Source organism: Sinocyclocheilus anshuiensis, unplaced genomic scaffold (assembly GCF_001515605.1).
Source record: "Sinocyclocheilus anshuiensis isolate Anshui unplaced genomic scaffold, SAMN03320099.WGS_v1.1 scaffold190, whole genome shotgun sequence".
Lineage (NCBI taxonomy): Eukaryota > Metazoa > Chordata > Actinopteri > Cypriniformes > Cyprinidae > Sinocyclocheilus > Sinocyclocheilus anshuiensis.
The window spans coordinates 326,245-348,209 of NW_015547663.1; the positions used below are offsets into that span (position 1 = coordinate 326,245).

Consider the following 21,965-nt stretch of genomic DNA (forward strand, 5'->3'; position numbering starts at 1 on the left):
TATTCTGGTACATTGTAGCTTGGTTCATGTATGCTGGTAACCAAGATGTGAATATATATTACATATCCGTTCTGTGTTTTTGATTTGTTACTGTACGCTAGCTGAAACATGCACTTTTTATTCAAATAAAAGTTTGTACTGACAACAATTCATATTTATGCAAAACCAATAGTTGAGCACAAGGCAACCTGCTTTGAAATGGAAGAAAACTGCATTTTCTCCAGTAGGTGGCACCAAAATAACACTATAAAGTATTTGAGTTGGGCTCAAAGTTCTGGAAAATTTTTATAGCTTTACAATAGACGAACATACCACTGTAGTTAATACAAAATAAATATGCTCAAAAACGTAAGCCTCTAACATGAGGCTTTCTGTAAGAAGGAGTTTTCAATATGACAAACAGGTCCAAATCTCAGACAGAATATATGTTCATAAAGGGTTTTCAGTGCTGAATAAACGATACAAACAGCATCAATAACCCCTTAAGATTGACCACTAATAAAAAAATCCTCATTTAAGTCATTAATAGCATTTACAAAATTCATGAAATAGATACACATCCCGTTTGAAGTGTCACCTTCGTGTTCATCAGCATTTTAAGTCTATGTGAATTTAGAATGATTTCTAACTCACATCGCTGAGCTGTGTCTCTGTCTATGTGTGTTTTTCCTCTTTATCTGTGCTGAACTGGGGACGCATGTCTCCTGCGGTGCTGCTTATAGCGCTGCAGCAGCTCTTTTTCACTCTTGTGCTGACGGCGCCTCAGGCCTGCAGGTTTAGGAAGATCTCCTCTGGATGGCTGCTCTCTGCTTCCTGAAAAACAAGTTCACAAAATACATAAATCAAAACACTTAAACACACCCTGCCAACCCCTTGTCCATTCTGAAAACACCAAAATTATGACCCATCCCGCGGGCATAGAAAAAAAAAAACAAATCATATTGAGCACTGACATAAGCAGATGTGTGAAGCCATGTTACATCATGTTCATAAGATGGTTTAAATAATCAGGATTTACACTGCAATCAATCAGTTTCTTAATCAGTATTGTAGTATTATTATAAAACAAAAATATCTAAAACAATCTAACCTTAAAACAACACTAAAAACAAGTAAAATTAGGTGAAAAATAGTACGTTTTCAGATAATACATCTCGATTATTTGGTATTTATTTATTTTCATTTTATAAAGCATGGAAATAAAATTAATAAACTATCATTTAAAAGTTTTGGATTGGTTTGGGATTATGCTCACCAAAGCTGCACTGATTTGATAAAAAGTACAGTCAAACAGTAATATTATGAAATATTATTACAATTTATAAATAACTTTTCAGCAGCCATTGCTCCAGTCTTAAGTTTCACATGATCTTTCAGAAATCATTTTAATATGCTGATTTGGTGCTCAAGAAACATTTCTTATTATTATCAATGTTGAAAACAGTTGTGCTGCTTAATATTTTTGTGAAACTGACTCATTTTTTTTAATTCTTTGATGAATAGAAAGTTCAAAAGAACAACATTTGTTTGAAAGAGAACTCATCTATAACAAAACTGTACCTTTACGGTCACTTTTGATGAACAAAAGTATTAATTTCTTTAAAAAAAAAAAACTTACTTGAGGGTAGTGTATATACCTTAAATAAGAAAAACTAAATACTTAAAAAAAAAAAGAAATCTCACGTCTAAATTGTAAGATATTGTGAAATATTTATACATTTTTGCCCCTTTTTTTGCCTTTATTTAGATATCAAAGTAGTTAGATTGGATAGGAAGTGAAGTAGGAGACAGAGAGGGGACAGGATGGGAAAGGACCAGGAACTGAACTCTGTTTGCCTGTGGCGCAACCACATTATGTGTTGGAGCACTGTCTCATCTGTAACCTAAAGTAACCTAAAAATGCGAAAAGCTTGAATGAAAACTCCTATATATTTATCAACTACCCACTATTGTCCAAAAACTAATTAGTAGTTATTGGTACTGACGTGTTTCGCAGTGCGGACCCTTCCAACCATTGCAATCACAGCGGTAGCTGCCATTGAGCAGCACACAGGTGCCATCATTCATACAGGGGTTTGGATTGCACAGGTTAACAGGCTTCTTCACGTCTAGAAAGAGGATCAAATTACAGAGAGCAACACAAGAATATAAATACATCAGAGATGAAAAATGCTTTCAAAGAGGAATATCATTCATCACATTACCTGCACACACCATCTGTACCAGCACATCCTCAGAGTATTTCAGGTCATCATATGAAGGTACAGAGATCATGTGATCCTCAGAGCCGGCGATGCGGAAGAGAACCTCCTGCTGTATGTCCCCGATGCCGATCACAAACACTGACACCCCGCTATCCCGGATCTTCTGGGCAGGCACCGCTGCATCTTCTGCACTCTTCCCATCAGTCAGCACCACCACGGCCTTGTTGACTCCAGGCCGTGCTCCTTTCCCCACCGTCAGACTTTGGGAGAGCACATGGAGCAGGGCTGAACCTGTAGAAGCCTTCCCACCCAGAAAAGCAGCGTCTCCCACTGCCTTCAGCACAGCGGAGCCCGAGTCATACTTGTCCAGGTCAAAGACCGTGACGGGCCGCCTCCCATAAACCACCAGTCCCACCTGAGCCACATCTCGATTGATGTCGAACTGCACTGAGGTGCTCCGAACAAAGTCTTGAAGGTGGACAAAGTTGTCCTTTCCTACACCACTGGAGGCATCCAACACAAAAACAAGGTCCAAAGCTTGACCCAGACAGCCTAGCGAAGACAAAAAAGAGCTTTAGTATAACAGTTAAAAATCATAACCAAACTAAAATGAAAAATTGTTTACCTCCAAAATTTTTGTATGTTTGGGAAACCCTGCTTTAAATATGCATTGTCATATTTTAGTGCATTATGCTAAGAGTGTATTCAGAACATGATTGACACATTCTGATAAATGCATACCTTCAAGTTCACTTAAGAATTTTTATCCTAAAGGGACATAATAATAAAAAAAAGTCTGAGATGGGAGGCAAATAAATATTCCAATGCTTTAGCCTTTTTTTTTTTTACAAGTTGTTTTGTTTCCCCAAGAAACTTGTGAACTGTGTTCACTTGCAAAAACTTTGCATTCCATTGCAAAACTTTTGCCGTGGCTGACAGTTACTTTTCACTAGTAACTTAAATTTAGTACATTTTCATCTTAGTAACTTTGCATTTAATCACAAAACATGCATTCCCTCTCAAAACTTTGCCTTCACTTACAGTTACTATCAATATTATTACATATTACAATTTTTACACAGGTTTTGCTTTCCCCTGAGAAACTTTGAGTTGACTCACAAAATATTTGCATTTCCTCAAGAAACTTTACACTCAGGCAGCTTAAGCAGGTCAATCTCAGACATTACTAATTATGACTGAATTATTTAAAACATATTACATTTGCCTTCTACAAAAAACTCTGCAAGAGCACTAATTTACTGCATTGGGGTAATTTTGTCTCCGTTTTCGTCAAAGGTATGTTCTGTATAAGATCAATTAGTTAATGCAATGGTTCACATTTTCATCTTCATGTAACTCTTTGTTAATGTACATTTTTGTCAGTAATTTTGTAGATGAGATTAATACTAGTTGTACAAACTACTTTTATGATGCTTTTTGTCCTTTTTGACACATTTCGCATTTCACTTTACATTCTGCTAAACATTTAATTTTTTTCACTGAAGAAAGAAATTATAGACTGACACCAGAGTGACTAAATCATAATTCTGGGTGAACTTATTCCTTGAGGAACAACTATCTCAGATAAGCATTTTTGAGGACTTAACAGTGGTCAAAGTGAACAAGTTTAGATCTTTACCCTGGTTGTCGACACTGCAAATTTTGGCTCTTAGCTCTGGGATCTTTGCGCTCAATCTGTCAGGTGACTGGTATGTGATGGTGCGCTGGGGGTTCGCCGTGATGTTGTTTATTTCAGCCCTCATCCCGTCTGGCGCTACACCGATGATGAAGATCTCCCTGTCCCGTGCGTACTTCGCTGGCTCCACCACAGAGTCCGCAGACGGCGTTCCTGTGAGCAGCACTACCACTCGCGGCAGGTCATCCTGAACGTCAGCGAACACAGGTGCGCTCTGGAAGCCGTGGCGCGTGATGTAGCGAAGGGCATTTCCAGCTTTGGCCTGCCCACCCCGATACTGCATGCCCTCAACAGCCTGGATCAGCTTTGCCGGGTCTCTGTGCTCCCCGATTTTGGCTTCTATCTTCATGTCACTTCCATACTGGGCCAACCCCATCTTCACAGGTGTGTCCGAACTCAGTACAGCCTGCATGAAACGCTTCAGGAAGGACTTGAAGCGCAAGAAACCCTCCAGAGTAAGTGCAGAGGAGCCCTCAACCAGGAAGAGCACATCCACGGAACAGTCAAAACTCAGAATGGGAGCTGGAAAAAGAGGATATGGTTAAAAGCCACTCTGATTGACATACATTTGAATTCCATTCTCAGATCTAAGGAACATGCTTGACATACCACTTCTGCATTATCTCATGTTTATTTTAGAGTTTAGTTAGGATCATGTGAGACATAACATTGTTAAAGGAGAAGGGCATATGGGCTCTACGCTCCTCTATCCATTAACACATGCAAAAATGCATTTACGAACAGCATAAACAAACAAAAAGATCCATCTTTCACTCTGCGGGTAAGTGAGGTCATCTGATCTAACCCCTGCCTGTGATGTCATTCACACTGACTGACAGAAGGAGGTTATGCGTGTCATCACATTCTGATTGGCTAGAGGATTCTATGTCAGTGTTACAATGGAATTCATAGGGACTGATGATGGCTTCTATCTCTGAATCTCATTTAGGAAACTTCCCCCATCTTGAAAATACGTGTGTGTGTGTGTGTGTGTGCTTGTGTGGTCAGAAACAAGTCTACACACTATTATTACTATCATCACTGCTAGATTTATAAACAGAACATATATAGAACATAAAAAAAAATATGTGTGGTTGGTCACTACAGTTCATAGTCAGTATATGTTGCAACAGGGACCATGTTATGCTGAAAAAAGGGCTCTAACATATTATATAACTTTTAAAATGTATTTTTATTCATAATTTGTAACACAATAGCAATAATAAAGAAAAATGTAATAATAATTAGTAGTAGTAGTAGAATCATTGTAATAACTTTTTTAATTAATAGTAATAACTTTTTTAACTGATATTTATAATTAATCTTTTCTTTTTTTAGTCACTGATTGTGTTGTGTGTATTGATGTTTTGGCATAAACAATAATAAATATGCATATAACAATCATAAAAAATATTATTTTATTAATGTCTTTTTAGTAGCTGCTTTTGTTGTGTATATTGACGATTTGGCAGTATTGTACAATGTACAGTATATCATACTAAAGTTTTTTTTTTTTATTAATTTGATGTTTGCATGTCACTCCACAAGGCAACAGGTTTACAAGTGTCTGACTTTGAGGGCATTTGGAGATTTGCAGAGTGGTATTAGCTCATAATTAGAGTGTCCCTTTCATCTGAGGGAAATAAGACCTCTGAGGTGTATTTCAGTCAGCCATGACCCATCCCGAAAGCTGACCCCCACTGTAACGTGAAACCATGGGCTGTTTATGACAACTCCCACCCACACACACATATACAATCCAACCAAACCCACAAAAACAAAACACACACATCTCACAGTGAACGTGAGCCTGGAACAGCTCATTAGATGCTAAGGAGTGTGGGAAGAGAAGCACATGAATGTGAACTCACCACAATTGGGGTCACTGCCGTAGCCCGCGGGACACTCGCAGCGGTGCTTATCCAGTCCCTCAGATATACACGTCCCACCATTCTGACAGGGCTGAGAGTCACAGGGGTCTGAAGAGAGATGGGATCATTAATGTTAATCAAATTTTAATGTTTATGGAATTAAATAGTCATTATTCAATATTCCGATTGTTAGGTCTTACCTGGACATATAGTTCTGTGACAGACAACAGGGTGTTGCCTGTAAACTTTGTTATACCTGTAATGCGAAAACCAGTTTCAATCCACAAATTTCTGTTAATTAACTTCTTTTTTTTTACCTCAGGCCATGAAACCTCACAATTATAATGATAATACTACTACTAATAATAATAATAACAATGCCTAAACAATAATAATAAACTATTACTATTGATAATATCATTATTTGTGTGTGTGTGTGTGTGTGTGTGTATTAGCGTGTTAAAATAATAATTTTATTTCTTTAGTTAGTTAAAGTTTCTGAAAGACAATGTGAAACCACTATCACATTTCTGTTAATGAACTCCTGTATGTCTTACCTCAGGCCATGAAACCTCAAAATTAATAATAATAATATAACTATTTATTTATTTAATTTTTTATCAAATGTTTTGTAAAACAACATGAAACCAGTTTCATGCCATATGATTCTGTTAATGATCTCCTTTAAGTTTCACCTCGGGCCATGAAACTTAAATATGAGCCTGGGACACTTCAAAAGAACAAAAACACAATGTGATATAGTACAAACATAAGCTCAGACCTGAGGCATCTCTGGGACTAATGATCCATGCTGGTGTGCAGTGGAGTCAGAATGTGCATTTTGTTAGTATACATAGTATAGTCAGACTTCAATTAGGCCAAAAGCATCTCAAGACCATTGTGTTTTGCTCCATTTACCTGTAATGAGGGCAGAGGGATGTGTATGTTGAGTATCCCTTGGACCCCTTCCAGCACATGAAGTTTCCCTGAAGCTCTTTGACTGTCTCTAGGGTTTTCTGAACACACGGGTAAGACTCCACTTTACACCCTGCAGATTTTACAGTGCAGGAAACGTTACTCGCTGTTCGTAAACTCAAATGGTGCTGTTGATTGAGTCACAGGTGAGTTTTTTTACCTGAAGGAACGGCAGTGCAGACAGATGAGGTGGTGAGGGTGGTGAATAATCCGTTTACAGCGTCACTGAAGTGCTCCGCGAAGAACACATGAGTGTCCGAAGGGCTGCTCGCCAATTCACGGAGCTCTTCCCATCTTAGGAGAGAAAGACAAGGCATGATTTAGCAGCTAATATGCATTGTGAAAAGCACTACAGTTCAAAAGTTTTTTTACGATTTAAAATAACCGTTTTCAATTTAATTATTTTGAAAAATTTAATTTATTCCTGTGATGACAGCTGAATTTGTGCTGATTTGCTGCTCAAACATTACTTATTGTTGAAAACAGTTGCGCTGCTTAAGACCTCAAACTTTTGAACACTTGTGTAAAGTCACATAGTCAATTCCAGATTTATATTACAGGACATATGGTGCGGTAAAATTTTGACGATAAATTTAGAGATGTCAGAGCATATGGTGCTGCAAGAACTCTGAGGGGTTTCATTCATCTGAACCCAAACACACAACTGATACATTCCCAGCTGTTAGATACGTCCATTAAGGTGAGTTTATCCACTAATATTCCCTCTTCCTCCTGCACCTGTTGGGAAGCTGCCATAAAGTCTCAAAGTAAAGAGAAAACACAGGAATCATGCTATCTGCAGGATAACCAACAGCAACAACACACATCCAGGCTGTCAGCAGCCTTTTAGTGTACAATAACACACCTGTCAGTGAGACACTTCTGTGTCTGAGAGCTATCAGCAAATCGGTTCACTGACTAATAGAGCTGAAAACATTTACAATATGAAAGCACCTGTTCCCTGCAAAATGCTTCAGAACAATCATTAAAAAAACACTGAAGGGTACACAGAAGTACCTTGAAGTAAATACTATGGTATACTCTCAGTACCATGGTATATATTAAAGTACTACAGTATTACTATCTGATACCATCACTGTATATTAACAAGGACACAAGGTAAAATACTTTACCATTCACACACAGTTGTGGACAGAATAACTAGGCCCCTTGGTAAATATGAGAAAATAATCTTATTTTTTTTTATCCTTTTATCTTTTATTCAAAAGATCTTATATTACAAAAAAAATCACAAATCTAACCTTTCACTGAAGCAAAAACATTTAAAAATGGGGGTGGGGGCCATTTTATTATTATAAAATAAATGAAGCCAATTATTGCCCCCCTTTTATTGATATATAAATTTCATCTCACTATAGGACCTGGTCATTTCTAGGGGTGCTAATAATTGTGGCCAATGTGTAGCGGAGAAAAACATTTATTTCATAATATGATTTCCCCTCTACCTTCAATTGTTTTATGTCAATGAAAGGTTAGATTTTTGTGAATTTTTTGAATGAAAGATCCAAAGAACACTATGTATACTACACTATATATATATATATATATATATATATATATATATACACACACACACTACTTGTGTTTTTGTACATTATTTCCATAATAATTTGGCACTTTTTTGTAACTCACAATATTTTTTATTATTATTGATTTATTATTGACGGTTTTGTGTTGTGTTTTGTTGTTGTCTTTAATCAGTAAAAATTAAAGCAGTAAAACAAATAATATATAAAGACTTTTTGATTACAGTTAATACAGTTAATACAATTAAATTACAATTAATGAATTCAAAATAATATACATACATATTATATATCATTATTTTTCAAATTACAGAAATGAAAATGAGATACTATAGTGCAGTTTTTTTGCACTACAGTAGTGAATATGTGTGAGAAAATGCTTATTTGTCATGAAAATAATGTCACAAAAATATCTTATATTTCCTTTAAGCAAAATACAATGTGAAATATGACCCGGACATGCTCTTGACAGATTTTGTGAAGCAGGTAATTAGAGATCACTATATATATATATATATATATATATATACACACACACACTACTTGTGTTTTTGTACATTATTTCCATAATAATTTGGCACTTTTTTGTAACTCACAATATTTTTTATTATTATTGATTTATTATTGACGGTTTTGTGTTGTGTTTTGTTGTTGTCTTTAATCAGTAAAAATTAAAGCAGTAAAACAAATAATATATAAAGACTTTTTGATTACAGTTAATACAGTTAATACAATTAAATTACAATTAATGAATTCAAAATAATATACATACATATTATATATCATTATTTTTCAAATTACAGAAATGAAAATGAGATACTATAGTGCAGTTTTTTTGCACTACAGTAGTGAATATGTGTGAGAAAATGCTTATTTGTCATGAAAATAATGTCACAAAAATATCTTATATTTCCTTTAAGCAAAATACAATGTGAAATATGACCCGGACATGCTCTTGACAGATTTTGTGAAGCAGGTAATTAGAGATGTGAGGGTTTTATTTGGTTATTGATGTGACTGTAAATGTTTTGTGTTACCTGGGGCAACGGATCCCCACAGCAAACAGAGTCACTCCAGACAGCTTGAGCTCTGAGGCAGCCAGCTGCACTGCCCCCTGGGACTTTCCGTCAGATAAGAGGATGACGACACGTGGCACTGTGGAATTGCGTCCGCCGGAAAACCCCTTCCTCAGAACGAACTTCAGAGCCAGACCTGTCTGTGTGCTTCCACCTCTGAGCGAGAGAAAGAGACAGACTTATTTTATACATAAAGCATTTTTAAGACATAAAACTGAGAGCCTAGAATATCAAAATGAACTACTGCCACATATCACTGTGAAATGATATTCCAGTCTTTATTACTGAGCTTTGTGGCTTGTCACATCTCCACCGTGGAGAACAGTAAATCAGATACCCAAAGCACCACAGTCAATACTGCACAATGAATCTGATCTCTGCACTGCACTGATCTCTTATTAATTTAACTACAGCGGCCCCTCAGAAGTCTTAGGATAACACAGAAGCCTTTAGTTCCCTTCACTGCACTGTGTCCTTAATGCACCCCTCATGATGAAACCTAAACCAATTACAACATTCTCAGATTCACACTGGCTGATGCTTTATCTTTGGGTTGATTCAAACTCTGCCTGACTTCTTTCCAGTGTTAATGCATTCTCTGAACTTCATAAATTAACACTTGATACATAAATTGGAGTTAACACTTAGCTAGCCAGTTGATTAAAAAACTGTTTTAGGAACTGCAACCAAATCACAATGTAAAGAATCTCACTTGTTTTTTTCTGACACAGAATGGGGGTCCAAAAATGTGGGACTCAAAATCAAATTTAAAGCCAGTAATAAAGGATTTGATGGTTTTAGGATTTGTGGAAAATGTAAATCAAAGAAAAATGATGCAAAATGAAATAATATTTAAGATTCTGCACTATTTGAAGGTCACCAATTAAACAAGCAAATTTGTGTCACTGAACATGTGAATTCCTTTATACAGAACATCAGAAATGTTTGTAAACTGTTATACTGATAATATTATTTTGTAATTGAAGCATCTGTAGTAGACAGTAGTTAAAAATGCAAAATGAAAAGCATTTTCCCTAAATATATTATATACAGAATATTATATAAATATAAAAAACTAAAGTCATGAAACTGTATTTTGCATCATTTTCCAAAATAATTACAACTACAATAAAATGTATCTTTTTTTTTATTATTATTAAATATATTTATATATTATTTATATTTACATATTTTATATTTATATTTTTACATATACACAATATTTTCAATATTTTAATAGTAATTCTGATTACTGATGTAATTCACCTTTTGTGTTGTTTTTTGATTAAGCATAAAAGTAAAACACAACTGATACAATAAAATTGTAAATATTATACATATTGTACTATGTATTATTTTTCTCATTGCAGAAATGAGATTAAGGTCATATAAACTGAATATTTATTTATTCATTTATTTTTTTATGTATGTATCATGTACAAAATACAGTTTCATGAGTGACTAGTAAACAACAGCTACATTTTTCACTGTCACCTACTGACAATACTCCTTTATCCTGTGCTGAAATACATGATCTCCTATATCCTACAGGGATACTGACTGACTGACTGACTGCCAGTTGAGATGCAGACATGTGCACAGCTGGGCTTCTCTCCATCATCTTCACTCACAGTTGTTCCGCTAGACAGACAAGTGGTGATATTTTCATAGAGTGGGAATCTGAAACGGTAATTTCACAGCCTGTCGAGGGAGATGTGGTATGTCCTGACTGGGTGATGAGGTTCAGGCCAGCTGTGCGCTCAGAGTGTAATTCAGCTACTAGTCATTACAGATCCTTGCACACCCTTCACCACAAAAACCATTAATTCAACCTCATCAAGCCGTCCATCATGGCACAGTGCACTCAGGCACACTTGCACACACATGCTGAGAGTGTAATGTAAACACAAGTCCCCCATGTCTGTGTTGACAAAATCGCCAAGATATAAAATAGAGTGAGGTATTTCTCATCCTCCACAGGAAGTGCTAAGACCTAAAAGACACACAATAACACTAATCTCTGTACCTATAGTGGATTTTCTTCATCTTTTTCTTCAGCTCCTCTTTGCTCTTGTAAGAGTCTAGACTGATTTCCAGCTTGGGTGTGGAACCAAACTGAATCACGCTAACTCTCACCTGCCCAAAAGAGAGAATGCAGTTTAAACACCACAAACAGGAAGAGGACTGAACATAATGATACCAGAAGTTGAAGATAAGCCATACAAAATTTTAAGGAATACAGTGTTTTACAAGAACATACTATTTCAGTCTTAATACTTCAAAATTTCATGTGTTACTTGCAATTTCTTTGTACTTATTTGTTTTTCTTAGTGAAATTTTTGTCTACACCAAATATTTTTAAGGCTAGTTCACCCTCATGTCGTTCCAATCCTGTATGCTATTTTTGGTAGTGATCAATGGCTGTCATATTCCAAAACAATACTTAAAAAAAAAAAAAGAAAAAGAAAAGATCAAAAAAGATAATTTATATGACTTACAGTATGTGTCAAGTCAAATTATAGCTCTATGTGAAAATTAATTATTCCCTATTAATGGACATAATTCTGATTGGGTTATTTCATATGCAAAAAGAACGGGGTGAATGTTAATACACTATATTTAAAAAAAATGTACACTAAAAAAATTTAATATAAGTGCTTTTTTGGTGTTTTTTTATTCTTGTTAGAGCCTGATCACTATAAAAAGCAAGAATTGCATAGTAAAATTATAGCATAGTCGATTAAAACTACACAAGGGTGAGTCAATTTTGGGAGAACTTTTCTCTTAATCTGAGTTTATGCGATCTGACCTTGTCTGTGCTGACATCGAGAGCCTCACACAGCTTCAACATGTAGTGGCGGGACCGTTCAAATCCTCCTTTTCCAACGCTGTAAGAGCTATCCATCACAAAGAGAATATCCACCGCTGCAGAGCACTGCATCACTGACCACACACAGGAGAAAACACAAAGTTTGCCCATCTGAACTCCATCTTTAGCTACTGAATGGTCACTAATGTATAGTATTAGTCTATGAAAGTCCAGACTGATTAACCCAATGGCACATGGAACAACACAATGGCGGTGCAAAACAGCAACATGTTCACATAAACACTGGCCTGTATTTGACACACGTAAGCAGCTCAAAGGTCGCCTGTGGCATGTTCTAGCAGAGATAAATACTCACAAACACATTACAGCAAGTTTGTGCTAGTCAACTGGCTAAATTATAATCCATGTAGCTGTCATGTTAGAACCCGCCGCCTGTCATAAAGAAGGTGATTAGACAGAGACGGCATGCCGCTGTCTGTAACAGCACACACTTATGAGGACACAACATAGACTTCTATTGTTTTTATGTAACACTAAATATAATTTCCAGAAGACAACGTCTGGGGGCAATTTTGTCCCTAAATTATAGGTAAGGAAACACAAACTCTCACAGGCTTTCTGTGTCTCTGAAGAGTCATACCCTCAGACGTTCAACATAAAACTAAACCCTCTCTTTACAAGTAAACACAGGTTACTCTCTCACACATTTATATGGAAACACATTGGCAGTAGATCAGTGGTTCTTTAAACAGACATGAATTCTTCTATTCTAGAAATACTTTCAATGCTGTCCATCTACACTACAGAGCTGCTGTGTAAATGTTTGATTTGATTTTCTGACTGAGAAAGAAAAAAAAAGTCAACACTCACTTTCTCCAGCAGCATTTATCTTCATAATGGTTTCAAGATCCGTCTGCATTTCCTGCACAGAGGAAGTGGACCAAACTATACAGAAAGAGATACTGTCGTTAGTAGATAGTAGTTAGTAGATAGTAGAAAGAAAACTTACCAAAAAAATCATGGTTTAAAAAATAGTTTTTAAAGTTTATAAGCTGTTCAGGTTTATAAAATTGGCCAAGAATGGGTCATATTTCACTCAAAAATCAAAAGAAAAAATAGACACATTTTAACAAAGGTTAAAAACAGCCTATTTAGAATAGAATAGAATAGAATAGAATAGAATAGAATACCTTTATTGTCATTGCACAGCTGTATAATGAAATTTTGGTTCTCTCATTGGAAGTGCACACTCACAAACAAAAAAGGAAATATAAACACATTTTTAGGATTAAGGTTATTTTAAAACCATTAAGCACTAACCCTAATCCTTGTACTGTCATTGCAAAAATAAATAAATAAACAAACAAATAAAAAATTGTAATTGCTGTAACAGAAAAAAATATATATTATTAGAAGTATTTATAAAACATAATAGTATTTCTTATACTGCCTATGGTTATTTTATTAATATTTTTTAAAAGTTAACTGTAACAGTTTTACTAAAAAGTGTTACGAGAATCACACTTAATAAACAAACAAACAAATAATAACAATTATTATTTGTGGAAATATGGTCAATTGTCATGAAAATAATGCATTACAATACAACACAAAAAAACCTGAATGGTCCTAAAACCATTTTCAGGTGAAATGTGACCTGGACATGTTTTTGGTGTTACTGACCCAGGTACTGCCTCAGGCACTGTCAAAGTCAATAACAGCTTACACAAATGAATCATTTGAGCACAACTTCTAGATAACTGAGCTGACCTCTGGCTCTAAGACACAGCTCCACATGAAACTCACTAAACATCCTTCAGAGGGGACTAATTCAGAACGACTGGCATTCCAGCAACGCCCACTGGACATGAAGAGAACGGTCAGACTGTCCTGGCCCGTGTTTGCCGCTCGAGTGAGCAGGGTTCAGAGCGACGTGCTCTCTCATGCATACAATCGCTGATTGAGAAGCAGGGGCCATGTGAACAGCCCAGGGCAGAGACGAGAGTGAAGTCCCTGCATAACGCTCCTGCAGAGTGGAGTGCGCTTGGGAATCACATACTTTAATCATGTGCTATTGTCTCCTAACACTCATGGCATCACGAGGAGGGCCGCTCTCAGCGCCTTGCCATGGTAACAGGCCTCGGCCTAAGAAACCTGCAGGACCCCACGGGGGGATGAGGGGTTGGGGGTGTCAGGGAAAAATTATGAGGCCACAAAATGTTAATGGGTTAATTCCACTGACGGTGGATGTGAATACAGATCTGGATCATTCTAAGTCACTGCTATTCTCACAAGAATTACAGAAAAGAAGAAATAAAGAGCAAAACATTTTTTTTAGATAATTCTATTTCATTCATTAAGGAAATTAGACATCAAAAACATTTGAAAAAAATGAAAGAAAAATTGAAATGGAAATTGAAAAAAAAAAATTACAGGAAAGGAAAGGACTGATAACTCTGGAAAGGGGATGTCTAGGATTTTTTCACATGATAGATGACTAGCATCAGAGATATATGTCTCTGAACAAGCCAACTTGTACTAGGTCACGGTGAATCTCCCCTCAAACCCTGCGGTGATCCTCTCTGACAGGCTGCACTGTGGAACCAGGAGACATTTTATCACCTGATTTAAGCAGACTGCAGGACTAAATCCCTCCTCAGATTTATGGCATATGTCCAGGAACGTAATGGGAAAATTCTTGAGGAACACACGGGTAGATATCTCAATTCAGAAACACTCCACACTCCAACAAAATATATACAGTCACAGAAGAGTTTAGCTGAGGCCTCAGCAGGACAGCCAACAAAATATAAAAACAATGTAAAAATAATTATTATAAACAAAAACATATTACAACATCTTCACATCTATTAGTCTGATAAAACCTATTCCTCACAGGGCAAATGCTGTTGAAATTAATGTACTTGTTGAGTAACAAACATCAGGCTGAATTTCCTAGTTGAGGGCTATAATGAATTATTTCGGTCATGACAACTCTTATGAGTGTTTAGCATGGAAATATACATGGCAATGTTAATGTGTTTGGTCATGGCAGAACAGATCTGCTACGCTGCTGTTGCTGCTGTGGCAGAGATCCACAGACATGCTTCTGTGAGCATGTAAGAAATACTGCTGCTGCTCATATAACATACAGTACATGAAATTACCCCCACATATAACAGATTAAATTACTCTGTAGCAGATCTATACAGGTGGAGCTGGGGAAGGTGGATGGTTTCTGAAGCGTGCTGCAACTGCTACAGCAAGCACTAGTGGAGTATTTTGAATCTGATGCGAAATAAATCAATCAAGTTGCACCCTGTGAATAATGATGCAATTATATCACATTGCGTTAGAACCTATCGGCCTTCATGACAGACCACTGTATTTCCTATATTCTTACATATATCTCAAGTCACTAAGCATAACACATTTCTAAAGTAGAATTGCACAATTAAAGATGTAGAAAGATATGAATTAAATTTCTGTACTTTGCAAAGATAAAATAAAATTTAGTGTTTCAGAATGCCAAGTACTCAGTTACCTCTTCTTACCTTGACCAAACAGGAGCATAAGAAGAAGATGCAGCCAGCTACTAGAAGACATTTTTAAGCCCTGAAATGTGAACAAAACAAGAATCAATTAAAACTGAGGAAAAGAGTCTTGCAAGAAGTCTTTGAAGAGGCCAACTACTGAGCAAGTGTACCCAAAAAAGGCTTGAGAATGCTAACAAAGAGAAAAACAGCTGTGAGTGAGACTATCAGGGAAAACAAATTTGGGAGAGAAAGATTTCTTGGAATTTCACTCATGAGTTGGTGGGCTTGAGGTTAGTGGGGCAGCAATTTTTATTGATCTTCTGGGGCACTGGTCAGACAAGCAAGGAACTTGGGATGGGAAAGAGCCAGTCTGCGGGTCAATGGCTGAGGGACTTAGGTAGCAGTGGGCTATGAAGTCTGCACCCTTACGCATTATAAAATGACTGACAGAAGTCAAGGCCATCACTACAACTCAAGAACTCATGGCAAACTCTTTATGGGTGGCCTGTCCACTGAGCCTAATGAGTAGGCATTACAGGGCCCCAAACATTGTTCCTAGCTGTCCTCCCGATAGCAGGCAAGCTCAAGTCTAAGCCAATCAAACTGTCGTCACATCAGACTAATCATTTACCCGTCTGTGTTTTGAGAAAAGTGGAGGGAGAGCCCAGTGATGTGTGGAGAAAACAGCATGATACTGTTCATCTCAGATTAAGTCTCCCTGCAGCCACAAAATCCTCCTGTGCCACATTCCCAGAGCTTAAGGTCAAAGTTCACATCTTTAAGAGCCAAACTTTATTATTAAATTAAACATGTTGACAAATGCCAACTGGCGGCACCAGACAGGAGAATTATTCACCGCTATGGGTCACTGGATTCAATCTCAACGCCTACTTGTTCTGCTCTGCAATCAAAGTCAAACCGACAACCATCCAAAACCACACTGTTAAAAAAAAGAACTGGCTCATGTTTAGACTACCAGAATTATCTACTTATTTGCAAATGAATTATGCATTAGCCACAGGATGACATGTTCAAAAGTTTGAGGTCAGTAAATTTTTTTTGAAAGAACTAATTTAATATTTTTATTCAGCAAGGATGCATTAAATAGATCGAAATGACAGTAAAGACATTTCTAAAATTACAAAAGATTTCTATTTCAAATAAATGCACAACTGTATTAAACATTGATAATAATAATAAATGTTTCTTGAGCAGTAAATCAGCATATTAGAATGATTTCTGAAGTATCATGTGACACTATAGACTGGAGGAATGGCCACTGAAAATTCAGCTTTGCCATCACAGGAATAAATTACATTTTTAAAATATACTGAAATAGAAAACAATTATTTAAAATCACAAATATTGCTGTTTTTTTAATGCAATAATGCAGCCTTGGTGAGCATAAGAGGCTTCTTTCAAAAACCTTTTTTTTTTTTTTAAATCATATCAAGCCCTGGACTTCTGTACCTGTTGAGTACAAGTTTTACAGAAATCAAAGGAATCATAGACATCCATAACGCAACTTAAAGACACCTACTAACACACATCATGGCTTTTTCAAGTTTACTAACCTTCCTGAATGTAGTCTTTGTAGTTGATAAAAGCAGATAACAGTATAATTCTATTCATGCTAGTGTGCATTCAGTGGAATCTTTTCTTTAAATGTGTTTGAGAGACAAGCAAAATGTGTGTGTGTGTTATGTCTGCACTGTTGTATCTGATTGGTCAGGTTCCAGGTGTTAAGAGCCATTTTAAAGGTTGTGGTTATCAGTTTAGGAATGAAATGAAGTGAGTATTGAAGCAATTCTGACCCGTGAAGTCACTCTTTGATCGTCTCACTCACGGTTGGACTTCTAAAGATACCCACAGAGCACCACTCAAGAGAGGAAACTTTAGGAATGCCACCTGACATTCTTAAAGATAGAATCTGTTCTGTAAAGAATCAAATCCAGCAAACTGAGAGAGAGACTTTTGGACAATTTAGCCACACAGGACTCTTTATGGGGGAATCTGATAAAATCTCAGCCTGATAAGGAGCATTTCCTGCCTGTGAATGAACATCAGGAAGCAGACAGCACTTGTTCAGGTGCCATTTAAAAGAACCTTCTTTGAGGCTGATAATCATCTGGAAAAGCGCCATTAGAGCACCGCACAAACCTGCCATACGATAACCTTGACTAACAACCCATCTCGGTCTGTGTAACAAGTGGAGCCGTTTAGGGCCAAGGAACCCAGTAAGAGTACTGGCTTTGCTCTCCTAATTCTTCTTTATTCCCAATTTCATACATTCCTCACTGTTCTAAGCTTTCACTTTTCATTATTTCCTACTTTATCTATTAACAACTCCTAAGCTGAGATGCCTTAACTCAAGAGCTTTTCAATTTTTTTTAGATGCTATGGACCCCCAAATACAATCATCCTTGTGTGAGCAACCCCCTCTTCAAATTTGAAAAGGTAGCTATATATTTTTATTTAACTTTTATCTTAAGATTTTGTTTTTCATTTCAATAAATTTGATCAATTTCTAAATTTTTTCTATAAACTTTTCCACACTCTCCATGCAGCCATTGGACCCGTTTGAAAACGACCTACCTTTAATAACTAGATAGTCATGTCTTCCTGAAATCCACTGAAAACCATTTAATATCATTTAGAGTAATAAACTACCATTGTATGATATTTTTAAATATGCTAAATATATTTATCTGACATTGCAGAGCTTAAAGGGCAATGCTTGTTAATGGACAAGACACAGGTGTATGCAGCTGCTTGATCCCCAAGTAGGGAGCAAATGACCTGAGCAACACTAGACTCTCCTACAATCACAGGAGCGACAGTAAATGAGAAGAGAAGCTGAGGATGAAAGGACACATTTAGTTGGCTCCTTTTGAGTTACTCCCTATTTAAGGCTCACTTATTAAAACTAATTTGTGGCAACCCATTTGTATTTGTAGTCTAATAAAATACACATTGTTCTTTTCGTTTTGTATTCTGTTTAAACAGTTGAGGTATTTAACCAGTTTTACAAATCTTGAAATAAAACAGTTGATTAATCCTATTGTCGCACAATTTTGTTTCCAAGCAACACGACTAAATATTTTTCTGCAAGGTTTTAAGCAATGAGGTCTATTTAATCCAGGGAAATTAATCGAAAATTTTTCGCTACGTTAACTTCAGGCCAAAAATTAAACTTATTAAGATACAGCACAATAACGCGCGAGACATTCTTGAATTAGGGTTAGATTTCCTGCGACGCTGCAGTCCATTTTTACGCTTTAAGTTTCGGAATAACGACAAACTTTAGCTCAATGAAATCTTCAAACAATTATATTTCAAGTTGGACACATTAAAAACAGATAGTTCACGAGTAAATGACTCACCTCACCGTCCCGTCCTCGCCGCAGGTACTGAAGTGTCAAGTCTCCAGTGTTGTAACCCAGTTGTGAACAGGAGAGGGTGCTCTGCTCTACTTCCGTACCGACTTCATCCTCATTCAACTCACTCCGCAGACTTTTTTTTTAAATCAAGCCAAGACCCAAATTGTCTCAAAATAGTTATTACAATAATTCAACAAAAAATTCAAATTGCATGTGTTTCTTCCATGGAAAACTTAAGAATAGTTCGAAGAATAGTTCATAGCATCTTACTTCATACAATAAAAGCAAATGGTGAATTGAGGCAGGTATTCCATAACTGTGGCTAGACTGCGTTCCACAGAAGAAAGTCAGTCCTACTAGTTTGAAACGTGGGTCAGTGAATGACACTAAATTGTGAAAAACTGTGTGAAAAATCTCATTTAATGTTCGTCATTTGTAAGTCGCTTTGGATAAAAGCGTCTGCTAAATGACTAAATGTAAATGTAAAAAGGTTTGCTCCTTTGCTAAATCCTGACATTTTTAAAGGCTAGCATGACCAATAAAAAAATAAATGAGCATTCTGGATATTCTATAAAGAAATAAAAAGACTTCAAACAAACTTGTTTTTTTTTTTAATCAAGACAAACAAAACTGGCCTTTGATAAACAAAAAACTGACCATGTAGAAACTGAATGGCAGTGCTGCATAATTCACGGTTAATAGTTCACGGCTCGAGAAATAAAAGCATGAACATTATATGTAATAAAACACCAGCAACAATAATGTTGGTTCAATATAAGAAAAATAAAATACCCATGCCTTTCTAAGAATAAAATCAATTTTATCAAGTGCTGACTTAAAGACTACAAACATGGTTTGACATCACTGATACATTAACTCAAAAAAAAACTGAAGAAAAGAAAACTGGCAGTGGCCATTTGTTTTGAACTCGACACCGAAGATCTTGATGGGTTACTATTTGGTTCCACCAATTTGTTTCACAAGGAGGAGAATCAATTTCTCGATGTGGTCAATCTGAAAGATAGAAAGACATTTAAAAGCTAAATAAATTACAGTCCTGTGTATGTCAACTATGAATATTGGCTTGCATTTGCTTTCTAAAAAAAATAAAAAAGTCACGAGTTGTGTTTGCAGATTTCCCAACCTTTTGTTTCAGCTCAAGACAGCTGCATGTGTGAGGACCTGGAAGAGGAAAAAAAACAAAAAAAAACTAATGTAGATAAATTGACAAAAGTGTACATTTGTATTTTAAAGCTCATACGAGTATATCAGGTTGCCACTTAAGAAGAAACTAGCAGTTGGTCATGCACTAGTCTAAACCACTCAGAATATTTGACTGTCATTGATTGCCCGTCACTATTTTTACAATGCTCAATCTTTTATAAGTTTCAGTCTCAGAAATGAAAATAATACCCACCATTGCCGCTTTTTGTGCTTATAATATTGTGCGGCTCAGTGCATTCCACTGCAGTCATTGTCTTGGACATGTTTTCTGAAATCAGACATAAACGTTTGACAACTGCTCCCCTGGATATGATGACAAGGCTCCTTTTAAATAACACCTTTGCGTTACAGCTGAGAACACCAGGTGGAACAGCACCTGTGCATCACAATTTCATTGCTAAAGATCCAGGGCAAATTCCTGCACAAGCCCTGTAAATACCTACATTAATACACATCTTGACAACATGAATTCTGCTCAATGTTTAATTCCTCACCTGGTTCCTCAAGCCTGCAGCTGGCACTTAAAGGTGGGGCTTGATCTTCCAGGTGAGGTTTCTTAACGTTTGCAGATTGAGGATGATCTGCGGGCTTGATCGAGCTGACAGTTTGTGTCTTCCTCTGATCTACATCCTTTTTTTCCTCAACAACAATGGCAGGTGGCTTCGAGTTAGCCTTGCTTTGTCCTTTCTGCAGAGCTCCAAGGATAATAGAATTAATGTCTCTGTCAGCCTGACCAGACTGCTGGGTAAGGGTTAGCAGGTTGGAGGTCCCATCAAAGCCCTGCAGAGATGCCAGGACGCCCCCGCTCAACTGAATCCCAAAGAGTTCCAAAACGTCAGTGGGCCACACTATAGGGAAGTTCTCTTTACCTGTGAAGGGAAAGAGGGAAACAAGGGTTTTAACATTGGCAATAATTTGTACACGTAGATGAGTTCAGGTGGTAAGCTTACCTGCCAGTGCACATCTGACAATCTGGAATGGATGCTGGAGAAGTTCTTTGGTGATGGGAAGGATACTGGAGACAGGGACTGTCTCCATGTTCCCATAATCGGCATAAATTACATGCGCATGCTTGCTTGTTACCTCCAACACAACAGCTCGGTACCAATTTTTGTCACCTGAATGATCAGAGTTGAATTTGACTGGTTTAAGAATGCAACCAATGAATCCTTACCTATTACTTTAAAGAGTTATTTTGGAATGTTTTATTATGAATACCAGCTTAACCAAGAATAGTAATTCCTTTATATTTTTAACAAGTCATGAAAATGATCATGGAGGCTGCATTCATTTAAAAAAAAAAAAAAAACGGTATAAAACGGGTATATTGTGAAATATTACTATTAAAAATATATTTTTTTCTATTTTATATATTTTAAAATGTCATTTATTCCTGTGACGGCAAAGCTAAAATTTTAGCAGCCATTACTCCAGTCTTCAGTCTGACTTGATCCCAGAAATCATCCTAACATGTTAATTTAACGCTCAAGAAACATGATTAATGATGAAAACACTTGTGCTGCTTAAAGGGGTCATATGATGCGATTTCAATGTTTCCTCTCTTTGGAGTGTTACAAGCTCTTGGTGCATAAAGAAGATCTGTAAAGTTGCAAAGACTAAAGTCTC

At 36.6% G+C, this 21,965-nt stretch overlaps 2 protein-coding genes across 2 annotated transcripts in view; both read right to left on the minus strand.

Annotated features, from left to right (window-relative positions):
• Positions 1 to 654: 654 nt before the first annotated feature.
• LOC107702446 (von Willebrand factor A domain-containing protein 2-like) lies at positions 655 to 19,173 on the minus strand. The gene is made up of 14 exons (XM_016504767.1): positions 19,119 to 19,173; positions 15,754 to 15,814; positions 13,070 to 13,144; positions 12,179 to 12,312; positions 11,396 to 11,505; positions 9,331 to 9,525; positions 6,907 to 7,040; positions 6,690 to 6,819; positions 5,972 to 6,027; positions 5,772 to 5,879; positions 3,844 to 4,422; positions 2,205 to 2,756; positions 1,986 to 2,108; positions 655 to 813 (listed from the first exon to the last, which is right to left on the minus strand). Exons 2-14 carry the CDS (start codon positions 15,803 to 15,805, stop codon positions 674 to 676), a joined length of 2,388 nt encoding a protein of 795 aa, XP_016360253.1. The 5' UTR covers positions 15,806 to 15,814; positions 19,119 to 19,173; the 3' UTR covers positions 655 to 673.
• Positions 19,174 to 19,752: 579 nt separating this feature from the next.
• Positions 19,753 to 21,965, minus strand: part of LOC107702448 (tudor domain-containing protein 1-like) — a 19,437-nt gene continuing 17,224 nt past the window's right edge. The window contains exons 22-26 of the mRNA XM_016504768.1: positions 21,290 to 21,457; positions 20,834 to 21,208; positions 20,533 to 20,607; positions 20,260 to 20,297; positions 19,753 to 20,129 (exon numbers count right to left, since the gene is read on the minus strand). Of these exons, the coding sequence (XP_016360254.1) occupies positions 20,070 to 20,129; positions 20,260 to 20,297; positions 20,533 to 20,607; positions 20,834 to 21,208; positions 21,290 to 21,457 (716 nt within the window). The 3' untranslated portion in view covers positions 19,753 to 20,069. The remainder of the gene's footprint in view (positions 20,130 to 20,259; positions 20,298 to 20,532; positions 20,608 to 20,833; positions 21,209 to 21,289; positions 21,458 to 21,965) is intronic.